Here is a 21235-nt window from a genome sequence, read left to right on the forward strand (position 1 = left end):
CCAGAAGAACCCAGGAAGCCTGAACCCTGGCAGATGTCGGCAGCCATCTTGCTCCAACATGTGGAAATAGACTTTGGTGGGGGAAGTAACTTATGCTTATGGCCTGGTACCTGTAAGTGCCTACCCTACATAAATACCCTTTATAAAAACCAACCAATTTCTGGTATTTTGCATCAGCACCCCTTTGGCTGCCTAATACAACAGGGGTTGATTTTATTTCACAACGTTGGATTACTTAAACTGCTCTTCACTTAATGCCCATTACTAGGCCAAGCTCCTTGTCTCTGCCTATGCTCTGTCAGCATTTTCTCTGCCACACAACAGAACAGGAGTATAACCTGAAAGATAGAGCATTTTATTTATAAAATCTTTGCCAACTTTAAGAATGAAAGAAAATAATTCCATCCCCATCCCAGAGAGACCATCTTGTAAACTGTCCTCCTGATCTGAGCTCCTTGGGATCCCCGAAATTCCAATTCTACTAACCCGAATCCCCACAGTGGTGCAGATGCAGAACTCCCATGGGAAGGAAATCTGAGCCAGGCAGAAGCCATTAACAAACATTTGCAGGGCTCTCAGGCAGCGAGCAGCAGGAAGTGCATTTTCCCTGTGTCCAGCTGTGACTCAGGCAAAGATGCCAGGCGGGCTGATAGCAATCTCTTCTTCTCAGCTGGAATAAAAGATCCAGCTCAGCCTTGAGACAGAGCGACTTGGGAGGTGTCTCAGCTAAAGGTTAATGTCTCCGCATCTCCAACTTGGGAGGTAGAGTTGGATGGAGGGGTGAATGCTTTCTTGCCCTCAGCTAGAGCTTTGAAATGCTGTTGAGGAAAGAGGAGAGGGAATACTGAGTATTTAGGATTTACTAATTACTACATTTTTGCAAAGTTCTATACAACCCTTTAAGCTCCAATTTTCTCCCCTTTCTTCTTCCAAAAAATATTCCTTGGTGTTCTCTTTGAAAACCCACCTCTTCAAAAATGAACTGTTACTTCATTCTTGCTTCCATTCTTTAGACCACCTGGCACCAAAAATGTTAAGACTCAAAAAAGCCTCGGGATATTTTCCTTGGGGATCTCCAACAGAGGAGCTCTAAGTTCAGGGATCCTGGCCATACTTCCCAAAACCAATGCCTATCCTTGCTGGCAGAACAATCTCTAGAAGAATCCTGTAAGAATGAGTGTCTTCTGTAGCTCCTCACCTAGCCACGTTTAGGCCCACATCTCTTCTGCTTTCGCCTTCTTTTGAAAGCCCAAGCCCCATCCTTCTTTGCTGCTCTCTTAATTATGGGGCTATCAGAAGTGCAAAGGTCACTTCCAGCAGCCTCCAAAATCAAAAGATGCTATCACAGCATGCCCCGAAGAGAGGAGACTGCAGTGATCCTTGCTGTGGTTTAAGCCAACCCCACAGGTTTAAATCTTACCTGTGAATTCTTGAATTCAGAGTAGAGTGAAAAGAGCAGGTGGAGGGACTGAATCCGACTCTTGTAAATAGGGATATCTAGAATGGCTGAAATGAAAAAGAACATATATGAACAGAACCAAACTAAAGCTGGGAATTATGGGGCATTTCTACTTAGGATAGCCAATCCCCTCCTTGAAAGAGAAACACGAATTTTTGGGGTCAGTTTAACCACTTTTAACTATTTCATTCATCCCTTCATTCTGAAGGGATGAGGTCCTATGCCTTTGGGGGTTATATACCCAGCAGGTAGGATCAGAAGCCCAAACACTACCTGGAGTGCTGCAAAATAGCACACTGACTTAAAGTGAAGGTTCTAACTCAAGATGCTATCTTCCCAAAGTAAACAAGCCTTTTCAAGAGTCTGATGTATTTATCCAGAGACTGGGGATGGAGAAGGGCTGGGGAGCTTACCACAGATCATGTCAATATACTCAGCCAGGCTGCAATCAATCTCTGCAGTAGGCAGGCTCACCTGGAAGGGGCACGGCATGGAACAAAGTCAAAAGGCTGAATTTTCACTCGTCTCCAGGACTACTCTCTGAAGGAAAAAGCCCCTGGTATAGGACATTGTTTGTTGCTTGAACAGTAAGATGGAATTAGTCATACTCATTAACGACCAAATTAGCAGATGATCTATCAGGGCCAAAAGATTTCATCATTAAAATATACTGCCATGCTGTCTTCCTGCATGGGTCTGTGAAGAAGACACTGGTCCCAGGTATTGGCCAAGTATTAATAATTACTTGGTTTCTAATGCCTAATGTACCCAGGATATGATGGAAACAGAAAAAATGAACATGAGATTTCACCCAGGTGACTGGCTCTGGACCTAAACAAGCCAGAGTGTAAGTTTAAAAACTACTGGCTTAAGATTTTCTTTTTGCAAAAAAAAAAAAAACAAAACACACACCACACACATACACACACACATAGTATATATATTTCTGTAATTTGATTTTTTCATTTAACAACACAGCATTGACATTTCTCCATAGCAGAGCATATAGGTATACTTTATTCTTCCTAAGGCCAAATAATATTTCATATTAGAGTATTTCACTAAATGGATATACTGCAATCTATCTGTTTAAACATTTGTCTTCAAAAGCAGCTTTCAAATGCTATTAGGAAAGAGACTGTTGCCACATTTTTTTCTTCACAATCAATCCCTCAAAAACATACCAAAAAAAAAAAAATCCTTGGCTTCATGGAGCTTACATTTTAGTAGGGAGAGAAACAAAAGATAAGTATACAATGTGTTAGAAGTTAAATACCTTGGAGAAAAGGCAGGGAAAGAAGGTGGGAGGCACAGGAAAGTGGCTGGTATAGCAACTTTATATCTGATGGTCAGGAAAAACCTGTTACACATTTCTGCTCATTTTTCTCTTATTGATTTGTAAGAGCTTTTTACATGGATAGTAACCATTTGTACATTTTAATTTATATTGCAAGTAATTTTTCCCAGTCTGTCAACTTTGTTTATGGTAGCTATTGATACTGAGAACTTTCTATTTTTATGACTTTGTCACATTTCCTCCTTTATGGCTTTTACATTTCTTACTATGCTAGGAACACCTAGCCATCCTAACAGCATTATTTTTTCCTGTATTTTCTTTAGTACTTGTCTAGTTTTATTTTTAAATTAACTCTTTAATTTACTTAGAGTTCATTTATGTATATGGTTGGGTCAGAGAACAATTTAATTTTTTTCATATGGATAGCCAATTGTCTTATCATAACCTCATTCTATCTCCAAGCATTTTAAAATACTACCCTTCTTACATACCAAATCCCCAATGTATATGGGTTTGTTTCCGGATTAATATGTGCCACTGTCTAGTCCTAGGCCAGTATCTTACTGTTTTATTTACTATAGCTTTACAATGTGTTTCTGATGTTTCATAGGACAAATCCTCCGTTATTTTTTCTTCTAAAATTGCAATGATTAGTCTTGAAAATTCCCTCAGATAAATTTTATTATCAATTTGTCAATTTCAAGGAAAAAAATTCTGACTGAAATGGTATTACATTAACATAATGAATTGGGAAGGACGGACAGCTTTATGTAATTGAATCCTGCCATCGAAGGACACAGTTTGGCTCCTTTCATTCAGATCTTGTTTTATGCCCTTCATTAAAGTTTTGATATTTATTTTCAAAAAAGTCTTACCAATTTCTTATCAAATTTTTTCCTGGATATTTTTAAAAATCTGGAGTAATTATGCCTGGGACATCAGCTTCTTAAACTAGTATAAATACCTCCTATAGAGAAGGTGAAGTCTAAAATAATAATATGACAAATGTTCACCAGAAGACCTGTAATGGAATATTCACAGCAGCATTGGATTACTATATGTAGTAATCCAAAACAGTAAACTACCCAAATGTCTACCATAGAATGGATAAATTGCCATATATTCAAACAACGGAATATCACACAATGATGAAAATGAATGAACAACTATCACACAAGTCAGTAAAGTTAAGCAAAAGAAACAAGACTTAAAAGATTATATTTTTTGGGAAGCGGATGTGGCTCAAGCCCTTGGGTTCCCATCTATCATATGGGAGGTCCTGGGTTCATTTCCCAGGGCCTCCTGGTGAACGCGAGCTGGTCTGCGCTGTGGAACGCTGGCCCACTCCATGAGCTGATACAACAAAATGATGCAACAAAAAAGAGACACAGAGGAAAGACAATGAGAGACACAGCAAAACTAGGGAGCTGAGGTGGCTCAATGATTAATGCCTTTCTCCCATGTCGGGGGTCCAGGGATCAGTTCTCAGTGCGTCCTAAAGAGAAAGACGAGAAGAAAAGACAAGCAGACAAAGAAGAATGCACAGGGGGTGGACAGAGAGCAGACAGTGAGTACAGGTAGCAAGGGGATGGGGGGAGGGTACATTTTATATGATTAGCTTTAAATAGATTTTTTTAAATTGGCAAAATTATGCTGTTAGAAATCAGGATAGCAGTTTCTTTGGGCAGTGGGGGCATGAGGTACTAGCAATGTTCTGTCTCTTGATTTGATGTGCTGTTTACACAAATGTGTTCAGCTGGTAAAAACTGATGGAGCTGTACACTTCTGAGTCTATGTTATGAATTTCAATGTAAAAGCTAATAATAATAATAATACAGGAATAGAGGGGATAAGGGCCCTGGAGTAAATCCATACTTTCTTAGCTCCTGCTATCTTCCACTCACCTTGCCCAAAAGTTCTTCAAAGTCTGGGGACCATTCTTGCATCAGTGTGTCAATATCGGGCATAGGCCTAAAAGTATTAAAGTAAACATGAACAAGAAACACAGACTGATACAGACAACCTCTGCTCAGGATAGTCTACCATAAAGGAGAGGTTCTCAATCTGATATGTTAGGATTCCAGAAGAACCTAGGGCCTGGGGCTTGGAGGAACTGGCTAAGGATACCTCATAAATCACAATCTTTATGTCTACAATGTGAGCCAGTAGCTGCTGGGATCCAGAGGACCTCAGATTGATCAAATATGTCCCCAGCCTTTGGGTCTGTTCTCAGGAATGCTGGTTCACTGGTGGTGAAGGTTACTGAGGATTAGCATGGTAAAGAATGTGGTCTCTTTTTACCTGGTATAGTGCACAGTTGCAGGGGGCTTAGAACGGTGTAACTCTGAGATGCTCTCAATCCATGTGTCAATGGCTTTGGGATTCTTTTCTGCATCTTCCAGGCTCTTTACTTTCATATGTTGCTAGAAACATAAGGTGGAAGCCTAGCTGAAGTCACTGAAGTAGCACTCTTGGTTTCAGAGAGGCTCATCATCTCTGCTATTTGCATACAAGATAGGTGATGAAAAGGGATGCCTGACAGCAGCCAAACAAAGGTTTTAGGAAACCTTAAAAAAATCTGTCAGAGTCATGGGAGGGGGAGGTCAATAGGGCTGAATTGACCTCAGTAAAATACCAAATCACACCCACTAGGATGGCTGTAAGGAAGAAGACAGGGAATAACAAGTTTTGGCAAGGATGTCGAGGACCTGGAGCTCTTTCATTGCTGGTGGAATTGCAAAATGGTGCACCCACTTTGGAAAAAATCTGGCAGTTCCTCAAAGAGTTAACTAGAGAGTTATTATTGACCCAGCAATTCCACTCCTACATAAACAACCAAGAGAAATAAAATTTTATGTCCATGCAAGCCTTGTACATGAATGTTCATAGCAGCACTAATAAAAGTGGAAACTAATGGTGAATGAATAAACAAAATGTGTTCTAGCCATAAAATGGAATATTACTCAACCATAAAAAGGGCTGAAATGGTTATCAGGGGCTAGGAGAAGGGGGAATGGGGAGTGACCACTGATGGGTACAGGGTTTCTTTCTGAGTGATGAAAATGTCCTTAAAGTAGATAGTTTGTGAGTATACTAAAAAAAACATGAGTTGTACACTTTACGAGGGTGAATTTATGGTATGAAAATTATATCTCAATAAAGCTGTTACCAAAAAATAGGGCTGGACTGAAGCCATAGCCATCCCCCTCCCCCCCCCCTTTTTTTTTAGGAGATACTAGGGATCAAACCCGGGACCTCATACATGGGAAGCAGGTGCTCAACCACTTGTACTACATCCGCTCTCCCATAGCCATTCCTTTTGATGGGCAGTAAGTGAGCTATAGAAATGCCAGTGAGGTGTCTGCTCTCGGCCCTCTCCAGCAGGGCCTGTAATAGGCTAGCATCTTACTGTGATGTTGTGCTGCTTAGAATTCTCTGTTAACCAGAGAGAGAGCACTGTAGGGTCTGACTGCTTTGTAGAAGGCTCATCCAATACCAACAGGCCAAGGTTGTCAGGCTTTCCATCAGGACGTGGGACCTGCATAAGAGAAGGGTAAGAAAGCAGAGAGAAAAATGGGAGGGATGTAACAGGGCCATACCTGCTATTTCTAATAAGCTGGAGGGAAAGATTTCTTTTGGTTCATCATTATTAGTAGTGTTAAAAAGCATGCTTGCCCCTCTTGATATAGATGTGGAATGGACATAACTATTCCAGGGTCCACAGGATGGAGGAATAGAATATGGATTAGAGTGGAACTGATATTCTATTCTGGAACTATTGTGATTAGTAATCGAAGAAAATGGAGCATTGATGTGGAGAAAGTGGCCATGGTAGCTGCTGAGGGTAGGGAGTGGGAAGAAGAGATGTGATGTGGGGGCATTTTCAGGACTTGGAGTTGTCCTGGGTGGTACTGCAAGGACAGATGCTGGACATTGTATGTCCTCCCATGGCCCACTGGGTGGACTGGGGGAAAGTGTAAACTATAATGTGGACCATTGACCATGAGGTGCAGTGGTGCTCAGAGATGTATTCACCAAATGCAATGAGTGTCCCATGATGATGGAGGATCGGTTGTTGTTATGGGAGGAGTGGGGTGAGAGGGGTGGGGGGTATATGGGGACCTCATATTTTTTTAATGTAACTTTTTTTTTCCAAAGATTTATTTATTTATTTAATTCCCCTCCTCCCCCGGTTGTCTGTTCTCTGTGTCTATTTGCTGCGTTTTGTTTTTTTGTCCGCTGCACGGGAAGTGTGGGCGGCGCCATTCCTGGGCAGGCTGCACTTTCTTTGGTGCTGGGCGGCTCTCCTTATGGGGCGCACTCCTTGTGTGTGGGGCTCCCCTACGCTGGGGACACCCCTGCGTGGCAGGGCACTCCTTGCACGCATCAGCACTGCACATGGGCCAGCTCCACACGGGTCAAGGAGGCCCGGGGTTTGAACCACGGACCTCCCATGTGGTAGACAGACGCCCTAACCACTGGGCCAAGTCCGTTTTCCTTTTTAATGTAACATTAAAAAATAAATAAATAAATAAGGAAAGAAAAAAAAAGCATGCTTGAACACTGATGCTCATAGTAGCATTATTCACAGGAGCCAAAAGGTAGAAGCAACCCAAGTTTCCATCAACAGATGAATGGATAACAAAATGCAGAATATCAATACAATGGAGTATTGTTCAGCCATAAAAAGAAATGAAGTGCTAATATATGCAGCAACATGATGAGCTTTGAAGACCTCATGTTGAGTGAAATAAGCCAGACACAAAATGACAGATATCATATGGTTACACTTACATGAAATATCTAGAATAAGCAAATTCATTGACACAGAAATTAGATTAGAGGTTACCAAGGGCCAGGGGAAGGGAGATATGGGGAGTTTTTGCTCAATGGGTACAGCATTTCTCTTTGGGGTGACAAAAAAATTTTGGTAATGGTTGCACAACATTATGAATGTAATAATTCCACTGAATTGTACCTATAAAAAAGGTTAAAATGGGAAATTTCATATAGTATATGTTAGCATAATAAATTGTTTTTAAAAAGCACTCTTGTACTAAATACTATCTAGAAAAAAATATATGAGCTACAGAAGCTTAAATATAAGGCTAAAGTTGTGGATAATTAAGAGCCAATTATGGGGCGGTGGACTTGGCCCAGTGGTTAGGGCGTCCGTCTACCACATGGGAGGTCCACGGTTCAAACCCCGGGCCTCCTTGACCCATGTGGAGCTGGCCCACATGCAGTGATGATGCGTGCGGGGAGTGCCGTGCCACGCAGGGGTGTCCCCTGCGTGGGGGAGCCCCACGCGCAGGGGGTGTGCCCCATAGGGATAGCCACCCAGTGTGAAGGAGGGTGCAGCCTGCCCAGGAATGGTGCCGCACGCACAGAGAGCTCACACAACAAAATGATGCGGCAAAGGGAGACACAGATTCCCACGCCGCTGACAACAACAGAAGTGGACAAAGAGGACGCAGCAGATGGACACAGACAGCAGACAACCAGGGTGGGGAGGAAGGGGAGAGAAATAAATAATAAATAAATCTTTAAAAAAAGAAAGAGGCAATTACGGGAAGCAGACGTGGCTCAACTGATAGAGCATCTATCTGCCTACCATATGGATGGTCCAGTGTTCAATACCCAGGGCCTCCTGACCTGTGTGGTAAGCTGGCCCACGCACAGTGCTGCCATGCACAAGGAGTACTGTGCCACATGGGGTGCCCCACGCGCAAGGAATGCACCCTGCAAGGGGAGCTGCCCCACGTGAAAAAATGCAGCCTGCCCAGGAGTAGTGCCACACACACACAGAGCTGACACAGCAAGATGACACAAAAGGAGACACAGAGTCCCAGTGCCGCCTGACAATGCAAGCGGACGCAGAAGAACACACAGCAAATGGACACAGAGAGCAGACAATGAGGGGGGAAATAAATAAATAAAATAAATCTTAAAAAAAAAAAGGCAATTATGTGACAATTTTTAATGTATAAGGAGCTAATAAAGTATAAACTAATATGAGGTTATAATTTGGGACAAAGAGCAAGGTTAAGAACTACCAATGAAATGAAAACTGTATGTGGAGGTAGCCAATTATAGTCAAGGAAATTAGTGGAATTGTTAGAGAATAGAGGTCAGAGGGAACACCTAGGAAGTCATTTTTCAGGATGCACTGAACATACCTTTAAGAAGGCATCAATATCCCCAACAGCTGGAATAAAATCCGGAATGAAAGGTTTCAGTTTGTGGTCCAGGTCAATCAACTGAGGTGTGTACCTAGGAGATATTGCCAGGGGAAGGCAGAAAGGACCAGTCAGACAAAATGATTTTATATTCTTCAAGCTAAACATCTGAGATGAATGACCCTGTTTCAGACCAGGTCAGAAAGGTATGGGGCAGGGTGGGAATGGGGAGGGTGGGAGGTCCTACTCACTCACCTACTGATATATTGGAAGAGTTCCTTAATCTCAGCAGAAACCGGCAAATGTTCATAATCTGCAGGATCATAAGCCCTGGGGAAAGGAAAATACTGTTCAAGGTTGCCAGGCAAGAGTGGATGAGGCCCAGTCCTTGTTCAGCCCATTTGCTACTTGGGCGACACGGTCAACGGCTCTGAACCTGCCCGCGGCCTCCTCTCATGCCTGTCTTTCCTGTTTGCAAGGTGACTTTAAAAGTGCTAATAGTGAACTCTCAATTATCTCTGACAATGAAGTACATGACTGCAGAAAATCTAAAACATACTTTTTCTCTAACTTTAGAAGGTAGCATTAATTGTTGTCCCTTTTTTGAGTGAAAGAGATTGAGAAGGTAAAATAAGAGATTTTAATTTCTGACATGAAAAGAGTATGCCCCAAGAAAAAAGTTACTTTTTACAAAGGTGTTTTTAAGTGTCATTTATAATAGTTAAAAGTTGGAAATAAACAAAATATTCAATATTTGGGAGATGGTTAGGCATGTCAAATTGATAAACAGAGTTATTAAAAATTACCTGTGAATTAAGTTGCTTTATGAAAATGTCTATAGTGAAAAACAGTAGAATACAAAACATTAATTATAATTAAGTAAAATGTGATAATCACTGGCAAATGTATTAAGGGTTATTAATAAGCTTCTTTTGGGAGGAGTTGTTTAGTCAAAAAAAGTAAATATATTGATGACTTAAAATTTGCATTTCCCTAGAATACAATTTATGGAAAAATGATCTGACCATGAAGTAACTTGAGAAGCATGGGAAGTCAATCTGGGTTTAAACACTTACCTAGTTTACTCTCAGCTATATAATCCAAAGATAATTCTTTATTTTTATTGAACTACTTTATTTAAAAATAACTGATGCATGCACATGACTCAAAAGGTACAGAGAATAGAGTAAAAACTGAAGTCTCCCTCCTACCTCTCTCCCCTTGCCATCCCCAAAGGTAACCACTGTTACTAGTTTCTAGCAGATCCTTCCAGAGATATTCTGTGTCCTATACATTTTTTCTTTTTACTTATTTTTTAAAAATTGGTTTTATTTTTTTCATATACATTTTTATATACCTGGTAGTACACCATAAACTCTCTTCTCTCTCTCTATATATATTTAAATTTAACAAATTATTGTTTGGAGATTGTTCTATACCAATGCATAGAGAGCCAACTCATACTTTTTAAAGGCTGGATAGAATTCTACTGATTGGCTATAATGTTATTTACTCAATCAGTCAGTGTATTTTAAATGGCTGGGCCTTAGAATTAATTTTGATTAAATCCTATAGGAGTTCCACCAGGGCTGCAACAGGATGAAGAGATTTTTTACTTAAGCATCATTCAGGAAACCTCTGTCTCAATGTGGCTACCAAAGGACCTCCTATCTCCCTGTCCAAAAAGGATCTGAGCCTAAAACAGAAAGGCTTGTATACACGTATATATTTTTTCTTGCTAAACAGAGATGATTTGGTATATATATATATAAAAATTTATTTTCTCTTTCCCAGAATGTGAGGTCTTTGAAGGCAGAGACCATCTTTTAGATTTACTCAGCAACACCTCATGCAGTCCCTAAGCCCACAAATGTTTCAGATAGTACCAGTGACATTACAGGACTCCAAGAGGCAGTGAAGCCAGAGAGGAATGAGAGCTCATTACATTGTGTTTCTGAGACATGTGAAAATTCAATGGAGGGATCAGAAGAGATGCTGGAATTTTGCTTATGACAGATGACTTCCCAGCTCAAGGTGTTCTCCCCTTCCCTCAGGTGTCTTTGGCTAGGAGCCTGTCCTCACCCTTCCAAAGGGGCTCCATGCTCTTCATCATCGTCATCTTCATCGGAATCCGTTTCAGATGAGTCGTCATCGTCATCGTCGTCATCATTCTCACTAAAGCCCCGCTGAGGTGTTAACTGCGAGGGCTTTTTCTTCTCCTGAGATGGGGCGGGACAGGCATACAAAGGTTCACACAAAGAGAAATTCAGTGTACCCAGGCCTGTTTCTCTCCTGTTGCTCCACCCAGTACCCCACCAGCTGGCACCAAGTAACCAGAGGGATGTGGCACTCCCCAAAACAGGCTTGAGAGCCTTCTTCTGCTCCTGTTCAGCAACAAACTACTTCCCTCTTTCTATAATCACATTCTATTTCTCTCCTCAAGGCTTACATATAAATTCTGATTTATATCTATTGCACCAAACACTTAAGAGTTCCTGAGACATCTGCATCAACTTTATACATTCAGTGGCAACCTTACAACTGAGAGACTTTTGAGGTAGAGGATGGCAACATTAAGTAATTATTTGAGGAGGTAATGGGGGAAGATGAAGGAGGGAAGAAAAACGTTAGAGGATCATAATATTGACAAAGATTATAGGGAGGGAATCTAGTAAGAATGCCCAGAATAAGCTGCTTGTAACCAGCAAAAGCAAGTACATAATCAAACCTCCTGCCTGAATTCGGGTATTCCATTTCCATTCAGTGATATTTCTCTTCAAGGGTTATCTAACCTATCCATAGCTTTCCTCTTTCCCATAAGTTAAATGCAATGACTATACATTTTATTTCAAGATAAGAGTCTCTTTGGTACTTGGCATTACAACCAACCTTCATGACCTTCTAGTTCTCTCCATACCATCCTGCCCTCTCAAGACCATAAGAAGGTGTCAGGGCTTTTTTTTATTTTTTAAAGATTTATTTTTTATTTATTTCTCTTCCCTCCCCCCGCCCCAGTTGTCTGCTCTCTGTGTCCACTTGCTGTGTATTCTTCTGTGACAGCTTCCATCCCTATCAGCAGCACCGGGAATTTGTGTTTCTTTTTGTTGTGTCCTCTTGCTGTGTCAGCTCTGTGTGTGTGTGGTGCCACTCCTGGACAGGCTGCACTTTCTTTTGTGCTGGGCGGCTCTCCTTATGGGGCTCACTCCTTGTGCGTGGGGCTCCCCTACACGGGGACACCCCTGCGTGGCACGGCACTCCTTGCGCGCATCAGCACTGCGCATGGGCCAGCTCCACATAGGTCAAGGAGGCCCGGGGTTTGAACCGTGGACCTCCCATGTAGTAGGCGGACACCCTATCCATTGGGCCAAGTCCGCTTCCCTCAGGGCTTTTGATGTTGGAGTTTGATGCTAAAGCTGGAGCCCCAGGGAGAGAGACAGAGACATTCACCTGATAGTCTACAGCTGACCTTGTGGACAGAGACAAAGCCTAGACAACCTCATAGTCTACAGTTGACCTTGTGGAGAAAACAGAGGAGCTGAGCCCAGAGGAACCCAGGAAGCCTGAACCCTCACAGACGTCGGCAGCCATCTTGATCCAACACATGAAAATAGACTTTGGTGAGGGAAGTAGCTTATGCTTTATGGCCTGGTATCTGTAAGCTCCTACCTCAAATAAATACCCCTTATAAAAAACAAAAAAAAAAGGAAGGTGTCTAATGGTGCTTGGGGCTTGCAGGAGCAGTTGGATGGGGTCTTTTTTGCCTCTGTGGCCTGGAGCCTGGAGACTGTCTTCCCTTAGAACCTGAAGGATGCCCTAGTTTGCAGGCTTGGCTTCCATATGCCTCATATGGCATATATTGAGGTTAACATGTTTGGTTATAGTTTCTAAAAAATATTTAATCTGCTTCTTTTAATAGTAAAGCAATCATTGGCATATAAAACTGTGACATACTACAGGACAATCAAAAACTGCTTCAGTCACATTTTGCTCTAAAAAAAGACACGAATTGATTATACAGGTAAATACAGAGTCTAATCTACAACACGACATACAATTATAGAATTTATTCAGTGACTATGCCTTATGCAATTCAAAATTTCCTAAAATCATCCTTAGTCAGAAAGGAACCAGTTTTGGCAAAAGGAGTTTCTAAGAAAATGGCCAATTTAAAAATTATTCAAAAAATAGATTCTTTCAGCTGATTCTGGGTACATACTAAATGGAGGTACACCCCATCTCTAAAATGGAATGAGCCTTGAATATTGGTCACACCATGATGGGGCTAAAGAAAATGATTTAGGATGGCTATACAAAATTAGGAGGTCAATTTAGGAAAATTGTCCACTTTTGTCTGCTTTGTCAAAGTTGTGCTTTGCAAAATCCCTGATATAAAGACAGGAGACTTTCTATATCACAGATGAGTGCCTGTAAAATTACCTTTTGCATAAAGATGTGAAAATATTTATATATATACATAAACTTATCTGCTTCATCATCAGTACTGAAAATAAAAGCCCAAATTCAAGAAATGATGAAATCAAAGTTTTAATAGCCCCATTTTCTTCCTTTTATATTCTACTTTAAGGTAAAGTAAAACAACACACTGGTCACTGAGTAGAACCTTCTTAAAATATTACCTTTTTAGGCTTTTTAAGAAATCTGTCTATATTATAACAGATTTCTATAAAACTTCAAATATTTTTTGCGGCGTTGAGTTTCCAGCACTCTGGTTCTTGAAGGACAATGAAAACAAAACCATTGGATTATGTGCTAAGGCCAAACAAACTTGTTAGGCAAAATGCAGGAGTAACTCTAGGGTCCTAACAGGCCAGAGCTGTAGGCAGTCCTCCATCTTCTTTCGGAATCAGGGTGATTCTATAGGGTCACAGAATAACAGAAAAGGGGCCTTATGGATCTCAAGACTTCAAAATTAAAATCCCTTCCACAAAATGCTGGCAGTGTCACAAGTATTGACAATGAAAATATGTCCAGACCAGTAATTCCCATACTTCCTTTATGGTAAAAATTGGCTGGACTACTTGTTAGAAAATATAAATTCCCAGGCTTCCACCTTCCAGATTCTGATTCAGTAGTTCAAAGTGGGAACAGGGAGTCCAGTTTTTGTTTGTTTGTTTGTTTGTTTTTTAAACAAGTTCCCCAGTTAATTCTTATGGTCAGTAAATTCTGTGAAACACTGGCCTACATTATATGAAATTTCTCCTGAAAATGTCAGCTACAATAGTAGGCTTTATTCCTAAATATGAGTAAAAGTCTTAAGGCTCTTTGCCCCTGAATTTTCTCCATGAGCGCAAAGGTACCCAGCCTCTGAGGTGAGTGTTCAAGAAATGTTTACTAATGAACTGGTGTCATCTTGAACTATTAAACTCAAGGCAGAAATTCCACAAGCTGTGAGTTATACTGCACCTTGTTATTTTCCTCTTCATATTCATCACTGCTGTTATCAGCCATAGGCTTCTTGGGAAGGCGGGCAGAACGAGGAAGTCCTTAGAAGAAAAGTTTTTCCTTTAGGTTATTGTTAAAATGATTTTTAAAGACAAATATTTTTAGCTTATGATACTGTATTCTCTAATCATTTGAAGGAAAAGGGTTTATAAGAACATCTGGCTAATGGAAAGGAACCTAGATTTTAGTCATGGCTGTCAAATCAGCCCAGTTCACGATATATTTACTAAGTATTTACTGTGCTTAAGGCATTTGGGTTAGACATTACTCTAATCGATTATCTACCATTACATAAATGACAATCTCTGACCTTAGTTTACATCTTGATAAAATGAGGTTAGTAATTAATAAAATGAAAACAGCCTGGGCTTGCAGTTTAAAAACTGGGTTTGAAGGGCGGCTCAATCACATGCACAAAATGACAACCTCTGAGTCTCACTATCCCCCATCTCTAATTCAGGGGCAGTAACATTTCCCATGCAGGGCTTGTAAAGATCAAATAAGAAAACATGTGTTCACCGAGTGTGATGAAAGTGCCACAATGGTGGAGGAGGCTGTTGGTGTGGGAGGAATGGGGTGGGGGGTTGGGGGATATATGGGAACCTTTTATATTTTTTAATGTAACATTTTTTGTGATATATATATCTTCAAAAAAATACAATTTACAAAAATGATAGGGTGGGGAGGTGGGGAGTGGGGTATATGGGAACCTCTTATGTTTTTTATGTTTCTTTTTATGGTTTTTGGTTTTTTATTTCTCTCCCCTTCCCCACCCCCCCCAGTTGTCTGCTCTCTATGTCCATTTGCTGTGTGTTCCTCTGTGTCTGCCTGTATTCTTGTCAGTGGCACCCAGAATTTGTGTCTTGTTTTTGCATCATCTTGCTGTGTCAGCTCTCCATGTGTGCGGCGCCACTCCTGGGCAGGCTGCGCTGTTTTCGCCCTGGGTGGCTCTCCTTACGGGGTGCACTCCTTGTGCGTGGGCCAGCTCATCACACAGGTCAGGAGGCCCTGGGTTTGAACCTTGGACCTCCCATGTGTTAGGCGGATGCCCTATCCATTGGGCCAAAGCCGCTTCCCTCTTTTTATGTTTTTTAATGTAACGTTCTTTGTGATCTATTAACTTTAACTTAAAAAGTGTAAAAAAAAAAAAAATTTTGTGCAAGGAACTGCCCCAGCACATGGCAGATAACAGTCACAAATTTCACTAGGAATCAGTACCTGTAAGATAACAGCAATAAAAATATTCTAAACAAAAGAATATTTGATATAAGGTATTAAGTGGCATAAAAACATATAAAATGATTTCTAAAGCAAATTAAACACTTTTTTTGGCCTACTAAATTAGCCAAAACTGAAAATTAGTTATAATACCCACAGTTGGCAAGAGTATTAAACACGCTCAAGTCAAAAACCTGGGCAGCAGGAAACAGGTATAGCTCAAGTGGTTGAAGTCCTGGATTCAATCCCTGGGACCTCCTGAAAACAAAACAAAACCTGGCATCCTTGATCCCTAGCTCAACAGCCAAACCCTGTCCTTCAGCAAGTCTTAGTGATTCTAATAGAAGAATACATCTTGCATTTGCCTCTTCTCTCCATTCTCGACTTCCTCACTCCAAGCCATTGTAACAGTCCTTCCAACTGGTTTCCCACTTTCATGTTTGCACCTCTCAATTCATTCCACACACAACAGCAACATGGCCTTCAAAGCTTGGCCTGCTATGCCTCCTCCTGCCTCTCTGATCTCACCACATACCACTCTAGCTACCACATACCAGTCCTCTTTTAGGTCCTAAAACGAATCCAAGTTCTTTATGGTCTCAAGGCCTTTCCACACTTCACAGCTATTCCCTTTTGCTAGCCTATCCGTCCCTCAATGTCAGGATCCTACTCATCTTTCAGTCTCAATTTTTTGCCTCCTTAGGTCTTCCCTGATAGGTCTACCCTATCAAAAGTAGGTTCTGGGAAGTGGATTAGGCCCAACAGATGGGGCGTCCATCTACCACAAGGGAGGTCCACGGTTCAAACCCCGGGCCTCCTTGACCTATGTGGAGCTGGCCCACGTGCAGTGCTGATGCGCGCAAAGAGTGCCCTGCCACGCAGGGATGTCCCCCGTGTAGGGGAGCCCCACACGCAAGGAGGGTGCCCTGTAAGGAGAGCCGCCCAGTGTGAAAAAAGCACCACCTGTCTAGAGATGGTGCCACATGCACGGAGACCTGACGCAGCAAGACACAGATTCTGGGTGCCACTGACAAGAATGCAAGCGGACACAGAGGCACACACAGTGAATGGACACAGAGAGCAGACAACTGGGGGGGCGGGGCGGGGAAGGGGAGAGAAATAAATAAAAATAAATAAATCTTTAAAAAAAAAGTAGGTTCCCTCCTCACCATTTTCTCCACAATGGCAAACTATTTGCCTATATTAATGTAACTATTACATTGGTAATTGCGCTTATTTATTCATTCACCATCTGTCACCCATGATTACAAGCATCAGGATGGCAGGGACAATATCTCTTTTGTTAACATTGTATACCAGTGCCGGGCAGGATGGGAGCATGTAATAGGCAAAAAATGTTTGCTGGGTAAGTTAATGGTTTCAAGTTCTCTAGAAATATTTCATTAAGGTTTTTATTGACAGGACTTCCAGGGAAGATGGCAGAATAGGGAGCTCCAGGACTCAAGTCCTTCCACCAAAACAACTATCAAACAGGCAGAAACTCTGAAACAACTATTTTGAAGCTTTAGAGGCCAGAAGAACACTGGATGGCATCCATGGAAGAGCAGGGGAAAGGGACTGATGAATTACAGTAAAGAAATGTTAAGTTGCTCTCTCCGTGCAGTGGCTCCAAGTGCCCATCGCCGACTCTTGCAGCAGGTTGTTTTGGGGTCTGGTCCCTGGCTAGCTACTGCTGACAGAAAGGGGCATAAAAATCCTTTCCCAAGAACAGGGGTGGTGTGTATAGCCAGCCACTGATCTCAGCTTTTTTTTTTTTTAGGAGTACTGGAGATTGAACCCGGGGCCTTATACATGTGAAGCATGCACTTGACCACTGAGCTACACCCACTCCACACTGATCTTCGTTTTCGATTAGCAAATTCAGATCTCTGGGTCCCGGTTCTGAGGGCAGCCATTGTTCCAAGCCTCCCTGGACAGGGGGAAGCAGTGGAGGTTTAAAGATGCAGGGCGTCCTCAAGGCTGCAGGGAAGTCAGCTGAAGGGCTGCATTTGCTGTGCAGGCCAGGAAAGCTCAGCTCTGGGGAGATGTTGGAGAAGTTTTTGGCACCCTTCCTGACTCCCTCTTCATAGGGTACCTTGGAGCCAATCTGTACCCTCTTAATGGGCCCCTGGTCCTGTTTTGGCTGGGAAAGACCAAACTGGGAAAGTCCTCCCTGTGACTCTCCTCCTAGAATCTTCCCTCCAGGCAAAAGCAGCATGAGACAATGAAAGAAGTATAAATAATGAAAGAAGCACACAGCCTGGAACAAAGGCCTGCTGGCTTCAGATACCTGGGAGAGAGAGGTTTGTTCCCTGGGAAACAGAGGGGACAACCAAACACCTGTAAATATTGGAACTCCAAAACAATTAACAAGCAAGAGCCCAGGACAAGTCAGGGTCCCAATTAAGCAGGGAAAACCCTGCAGAGTGCACTCACCTTGGGCAGACCTTCCTGATAGGAGGGCTGAAGTTCAAGAAAATCTGTCTCATCAGCTGGTTATAAAACCACGAAAGACATCCCAGAGTTAACATTTTAAAATATTTAAATGTACAGTGTTCAACAAAAGAGTACAAGCCAAACAAGGAAACTGGAAATGATGGGCCATCTAAAAGAAGAGGATAAAAATCCAGAAAAGAGCAACAAAGAAAACAGAAGTGTGGACATAGGGAACAAAGCCTTTAAAATAATGATCTTAAAAATGCTTAAGGAGGGAAGCGGACTTGGCCCAGTGGTTAGGGCATCCGTCTACCACACGGGAGGTCTGCAGTTCAAACCCCGGGCCTCCTTGACCCATGTGGAGCTGGCCCAGGCACAGTGCTGATGCACACAAGGAGTGTCCTGCCATGTAGTGGTGTCCCCCATGTAGAGGAGCCCCACGTGCAAGGAGTGCGCCCCATAAGGAGAGCCACCCAGCGCGAAAGAAAGTGCAGCCTGCCCAGGAGTGGCGCCGCACACACGGAGAGCTGACACATCAGCAAGATGACTCAACAGAAAGAAACACAGATTCCCGGTGCTGCTGATAAGGACAGAAGCGGTCACAGAGGAACATACAGCGAATGGACACAGAGGGCAGACAACTGGAGCGGGGGGGGAGATAAATAAATAAATAAATCTTTAAAAAAATGCTTAAGGAGGGAAATGCATGTGGCTCAAGTGATAAGGCCTCTGCCTACCACATAGGAGGACCCAAGTTCGATCCCTGGGGCCTCCTGGTGAAAAAGAAGAGAAAATGTGTCTGCATGGCAAGCCAAGTGCCTGCACAGTGAGCCAACTGCCCACGTGGTGAGCTGAATGCCAACACAGCAAGCCTAGTGCCCATGTAGGTGCCCATGCAGTGAGCTGAGTGCCCATGTGGTGAGCTGAGAGCCTACACAAGTGCCCACATGGCAAGCTAAGTGCCCACATGGTGAGCTGAGTACCCATGCAAGTGCCTACGCGGTTAGCCAAGTGCCCACGTGCTGAGCCAAGCGCCCACGTGGTAAGCCAAGTGCCTGGGTGAGTGCCAATGTGGTGAGCCAGTGCCCACATGGTGAGCTGAGTGCCCATGTGGTGACCCAAATGCCTCATGAGTACCCACGTGGTGAGCCGAATGCCCATGCAGCAAGCCAAGCGCCCGTGTGGTGAGCCAGTGCCCATGCAAGTGAGTCATGCAGCAAGATGATGACACAACAAGAGAGATGAAGGGGAAAGTCAAGGTAAAGCACAGCACAGATCAGGAACTGAGGTGGTGCAATTGACAGGGAAACTCTCTCCACATCAGAGGTCCACCAGGATCAAATCCTGGTGAATCCTAGCGGAGAAAGACGAGAAGAAAAGACAAAAAGAGAAATAGATACAGAAGACAACACAGCGAATGGACACAGACAGCAAAAAACAGCGGGGGAGGGGGTTATGGAGGGCTAGGGAAAGAAAAAAATAATAAAATTAAATTAAACATTTAAAAAATCTTGAAAAAAAAATGCTTAAGGAGATGAAACAAAGTACAGAGAAAAAACTACAGGATATCAGGAAACAATGAATGAATAAGAGTCTAAATAAAGAGAAAGAAAATTTAAAAAGGTACCAAACAAAACTACTGGAGTTGAAGACCACAATAACTGAAGTAAAAAATGCTCTAGAGAGTTTCAAGAGCAGTATGGAGTTGGCAGAAGGAAGAATCAATGAATGTGAAGACAAGATAATTGAAATGAGTAAGGCTGAGGAAGAGAAGGAAGAAAGAATGAGGAAAGGTGAACAGACCCTCATATCAAAGCCAGATAAAGATATCACAAGAAAAGAAAACTATCGCCCAATATCTCTTATGAATATACATGCAAAAATCCTCAAAAAAAAATACTAGAAATCCAAATCCAGGGGTGAGGATGTAGCTCAAGTGGTTGAGTGTCTGCTTCCCACATACGAGGTGCCTTTTAAAAACAAAAAAACAAACAAATGAGAAACCAACTCGGGAGCCAATGTAGTTGAGCGGTGAGCACCAGTTTCCCACCTAAGAGGTCCTGGGTTCAATCCCTGGCCCTGGTACCTCAAAAAAACAAAAACAAGGAAGCAGACTTGGCCCAATGGATAGGGCATCTGCCTCCTACATGGGAGGTCCGCGGTTCAAACCCCGGGCCTCCTTGACCCATGTGGAGCTGGCCCATGCGCAGTGCTGATACGCACAAGGAGTGCCATGCCACGCAGGGGTGTCCCCCGCGTAGGGGAGCCCCACGCGCAACGAGTGTGCCCCATAAGGAGAGCCACCCAGCGCGAAAGAAAGTGCAGCCTGCCCAGGAATGGCACCGCACACACGGAGAGCTGATACAGCAAGATGACACAACAAAAAGAAACAGAGATTCCTGGTGCTGCTGATAAGGATAGAAGCAGTCACAGAAGAACACACAGCGAATGGACACAGAGAGCAGACAATGGGGGGGGGGGGGGAGGTTGGGGGGAAGGATAGAGAAATAAATTTAAAAAAACAAAAAACAAAAAACAAAAAAACAGAAACAAAAAAATGAATCCAACAGCATATTAAAAGAATTACACACCATGATAAGTAGAATTTATCTCTGGTATGCAAGGTTGATTTAGCATAAGAAATTCAAGAAATGTAATACACCATGTTAATAGAATGAAGGCAAAAAAATAAAAATCAAATGATCATCTAAATCAATGCAGAAAAGACATTTGACAAAATCAAGCACTGCTTCTTGATAAAACACTAGGAATAGAAAGAAAGTTCCTCAACATGTTAAAAGGCATATATGAAAAGCCCACAACTAACGTTCTACTTTATGGTGAAAGACTGAAAGCTTTCACTCTAAGATCAGGAATAAGACAAGAATGCATTCTGTGACGACTGTTACTCAGCATTTTATACTAGAAGTTCTTGCCAGGGCAATTAGGCAAGAAAAATGAACAAAAGGCATCCAAATTGGAAAGGAAGAAGTAAAACTTTCCCTACTGCAGATGATACGATCTTATATACAGAAAATCAGGAAATCCTGAAAAATCCACAACAAAGCTCCTAGAGCTGATAAATAAATTCAGTAAACTGCCAGGGAACAAGATCAACCCCCCCAAAATCAGTAGTGTTTCTATACACAAATAATAAACAATCAGAACAAGAAACCAAGAAAA

General features: G+C 42.3%; 1 protein-coding gene across 1 annotated transcript in view; it reads right to left on the reverse strand.

The window, feature by feature from the left end:
- Positions 1-334: 334 nt before the first annotated feature.
- The window catches only part of IFT46 (intraflagellar transport 46), a 30340-nt gene continuing 9439 nt past the window's right edge, over positions 335-21235 (reverse strand). The window contains exons 3-12 of the mRNA XM_004456306.5: positions 14360-14439; positions 11018-11154; positions 9191-9265; positions 8936-9029; positions 6166-6294; positions 5058-5179; positions 4661-4727; positions 1873-1933; positions 1421-1506; positions 335-818 (exon numbers count right to left, since the gene is read on the reverse strand). Coding sequence (XP_004456363.1) covers positions 723-818; positions 1421-1506; positions 1873-1933; positions 4661-4727; positions 5058-5179; positions 6166-6294; positions 8936-9029; positions 9191-9265; positions 11018-11154; positions 14360-14404 — 912 coding nt within the window. The 5' untranslated portion in view covers positions 14405-14439 and the 3' untranslated portion in view covers positions 335-722. The remainder of the gene's footprint in view (positions 819-1420; positions 1507-1872; positions 1934-4660; positions 4728-5057; positions 5180-6165; positions 6295-8935; positions 9030-9190; positions 9266-11017; positions 11155-14359; positions 14440-21235) is intronic.

Source organism: Dasypus novemcinctus, chromosome 27 (assembly GCF_030445035.2).
Source record: "Dasypus novemcinctus isolate mDasNov1 chromosome 27, mDasNov1.1.hap2, whole genome shotgun sequence".
In the NCBI taxonomy this organism is placed as follows: domain Eukaryota; kingdom Metazoa; phylum Chordata; class Mammalia; order Cingulata; family Dasypodidae; genus Dasypus; species Dasypus novemcinctus.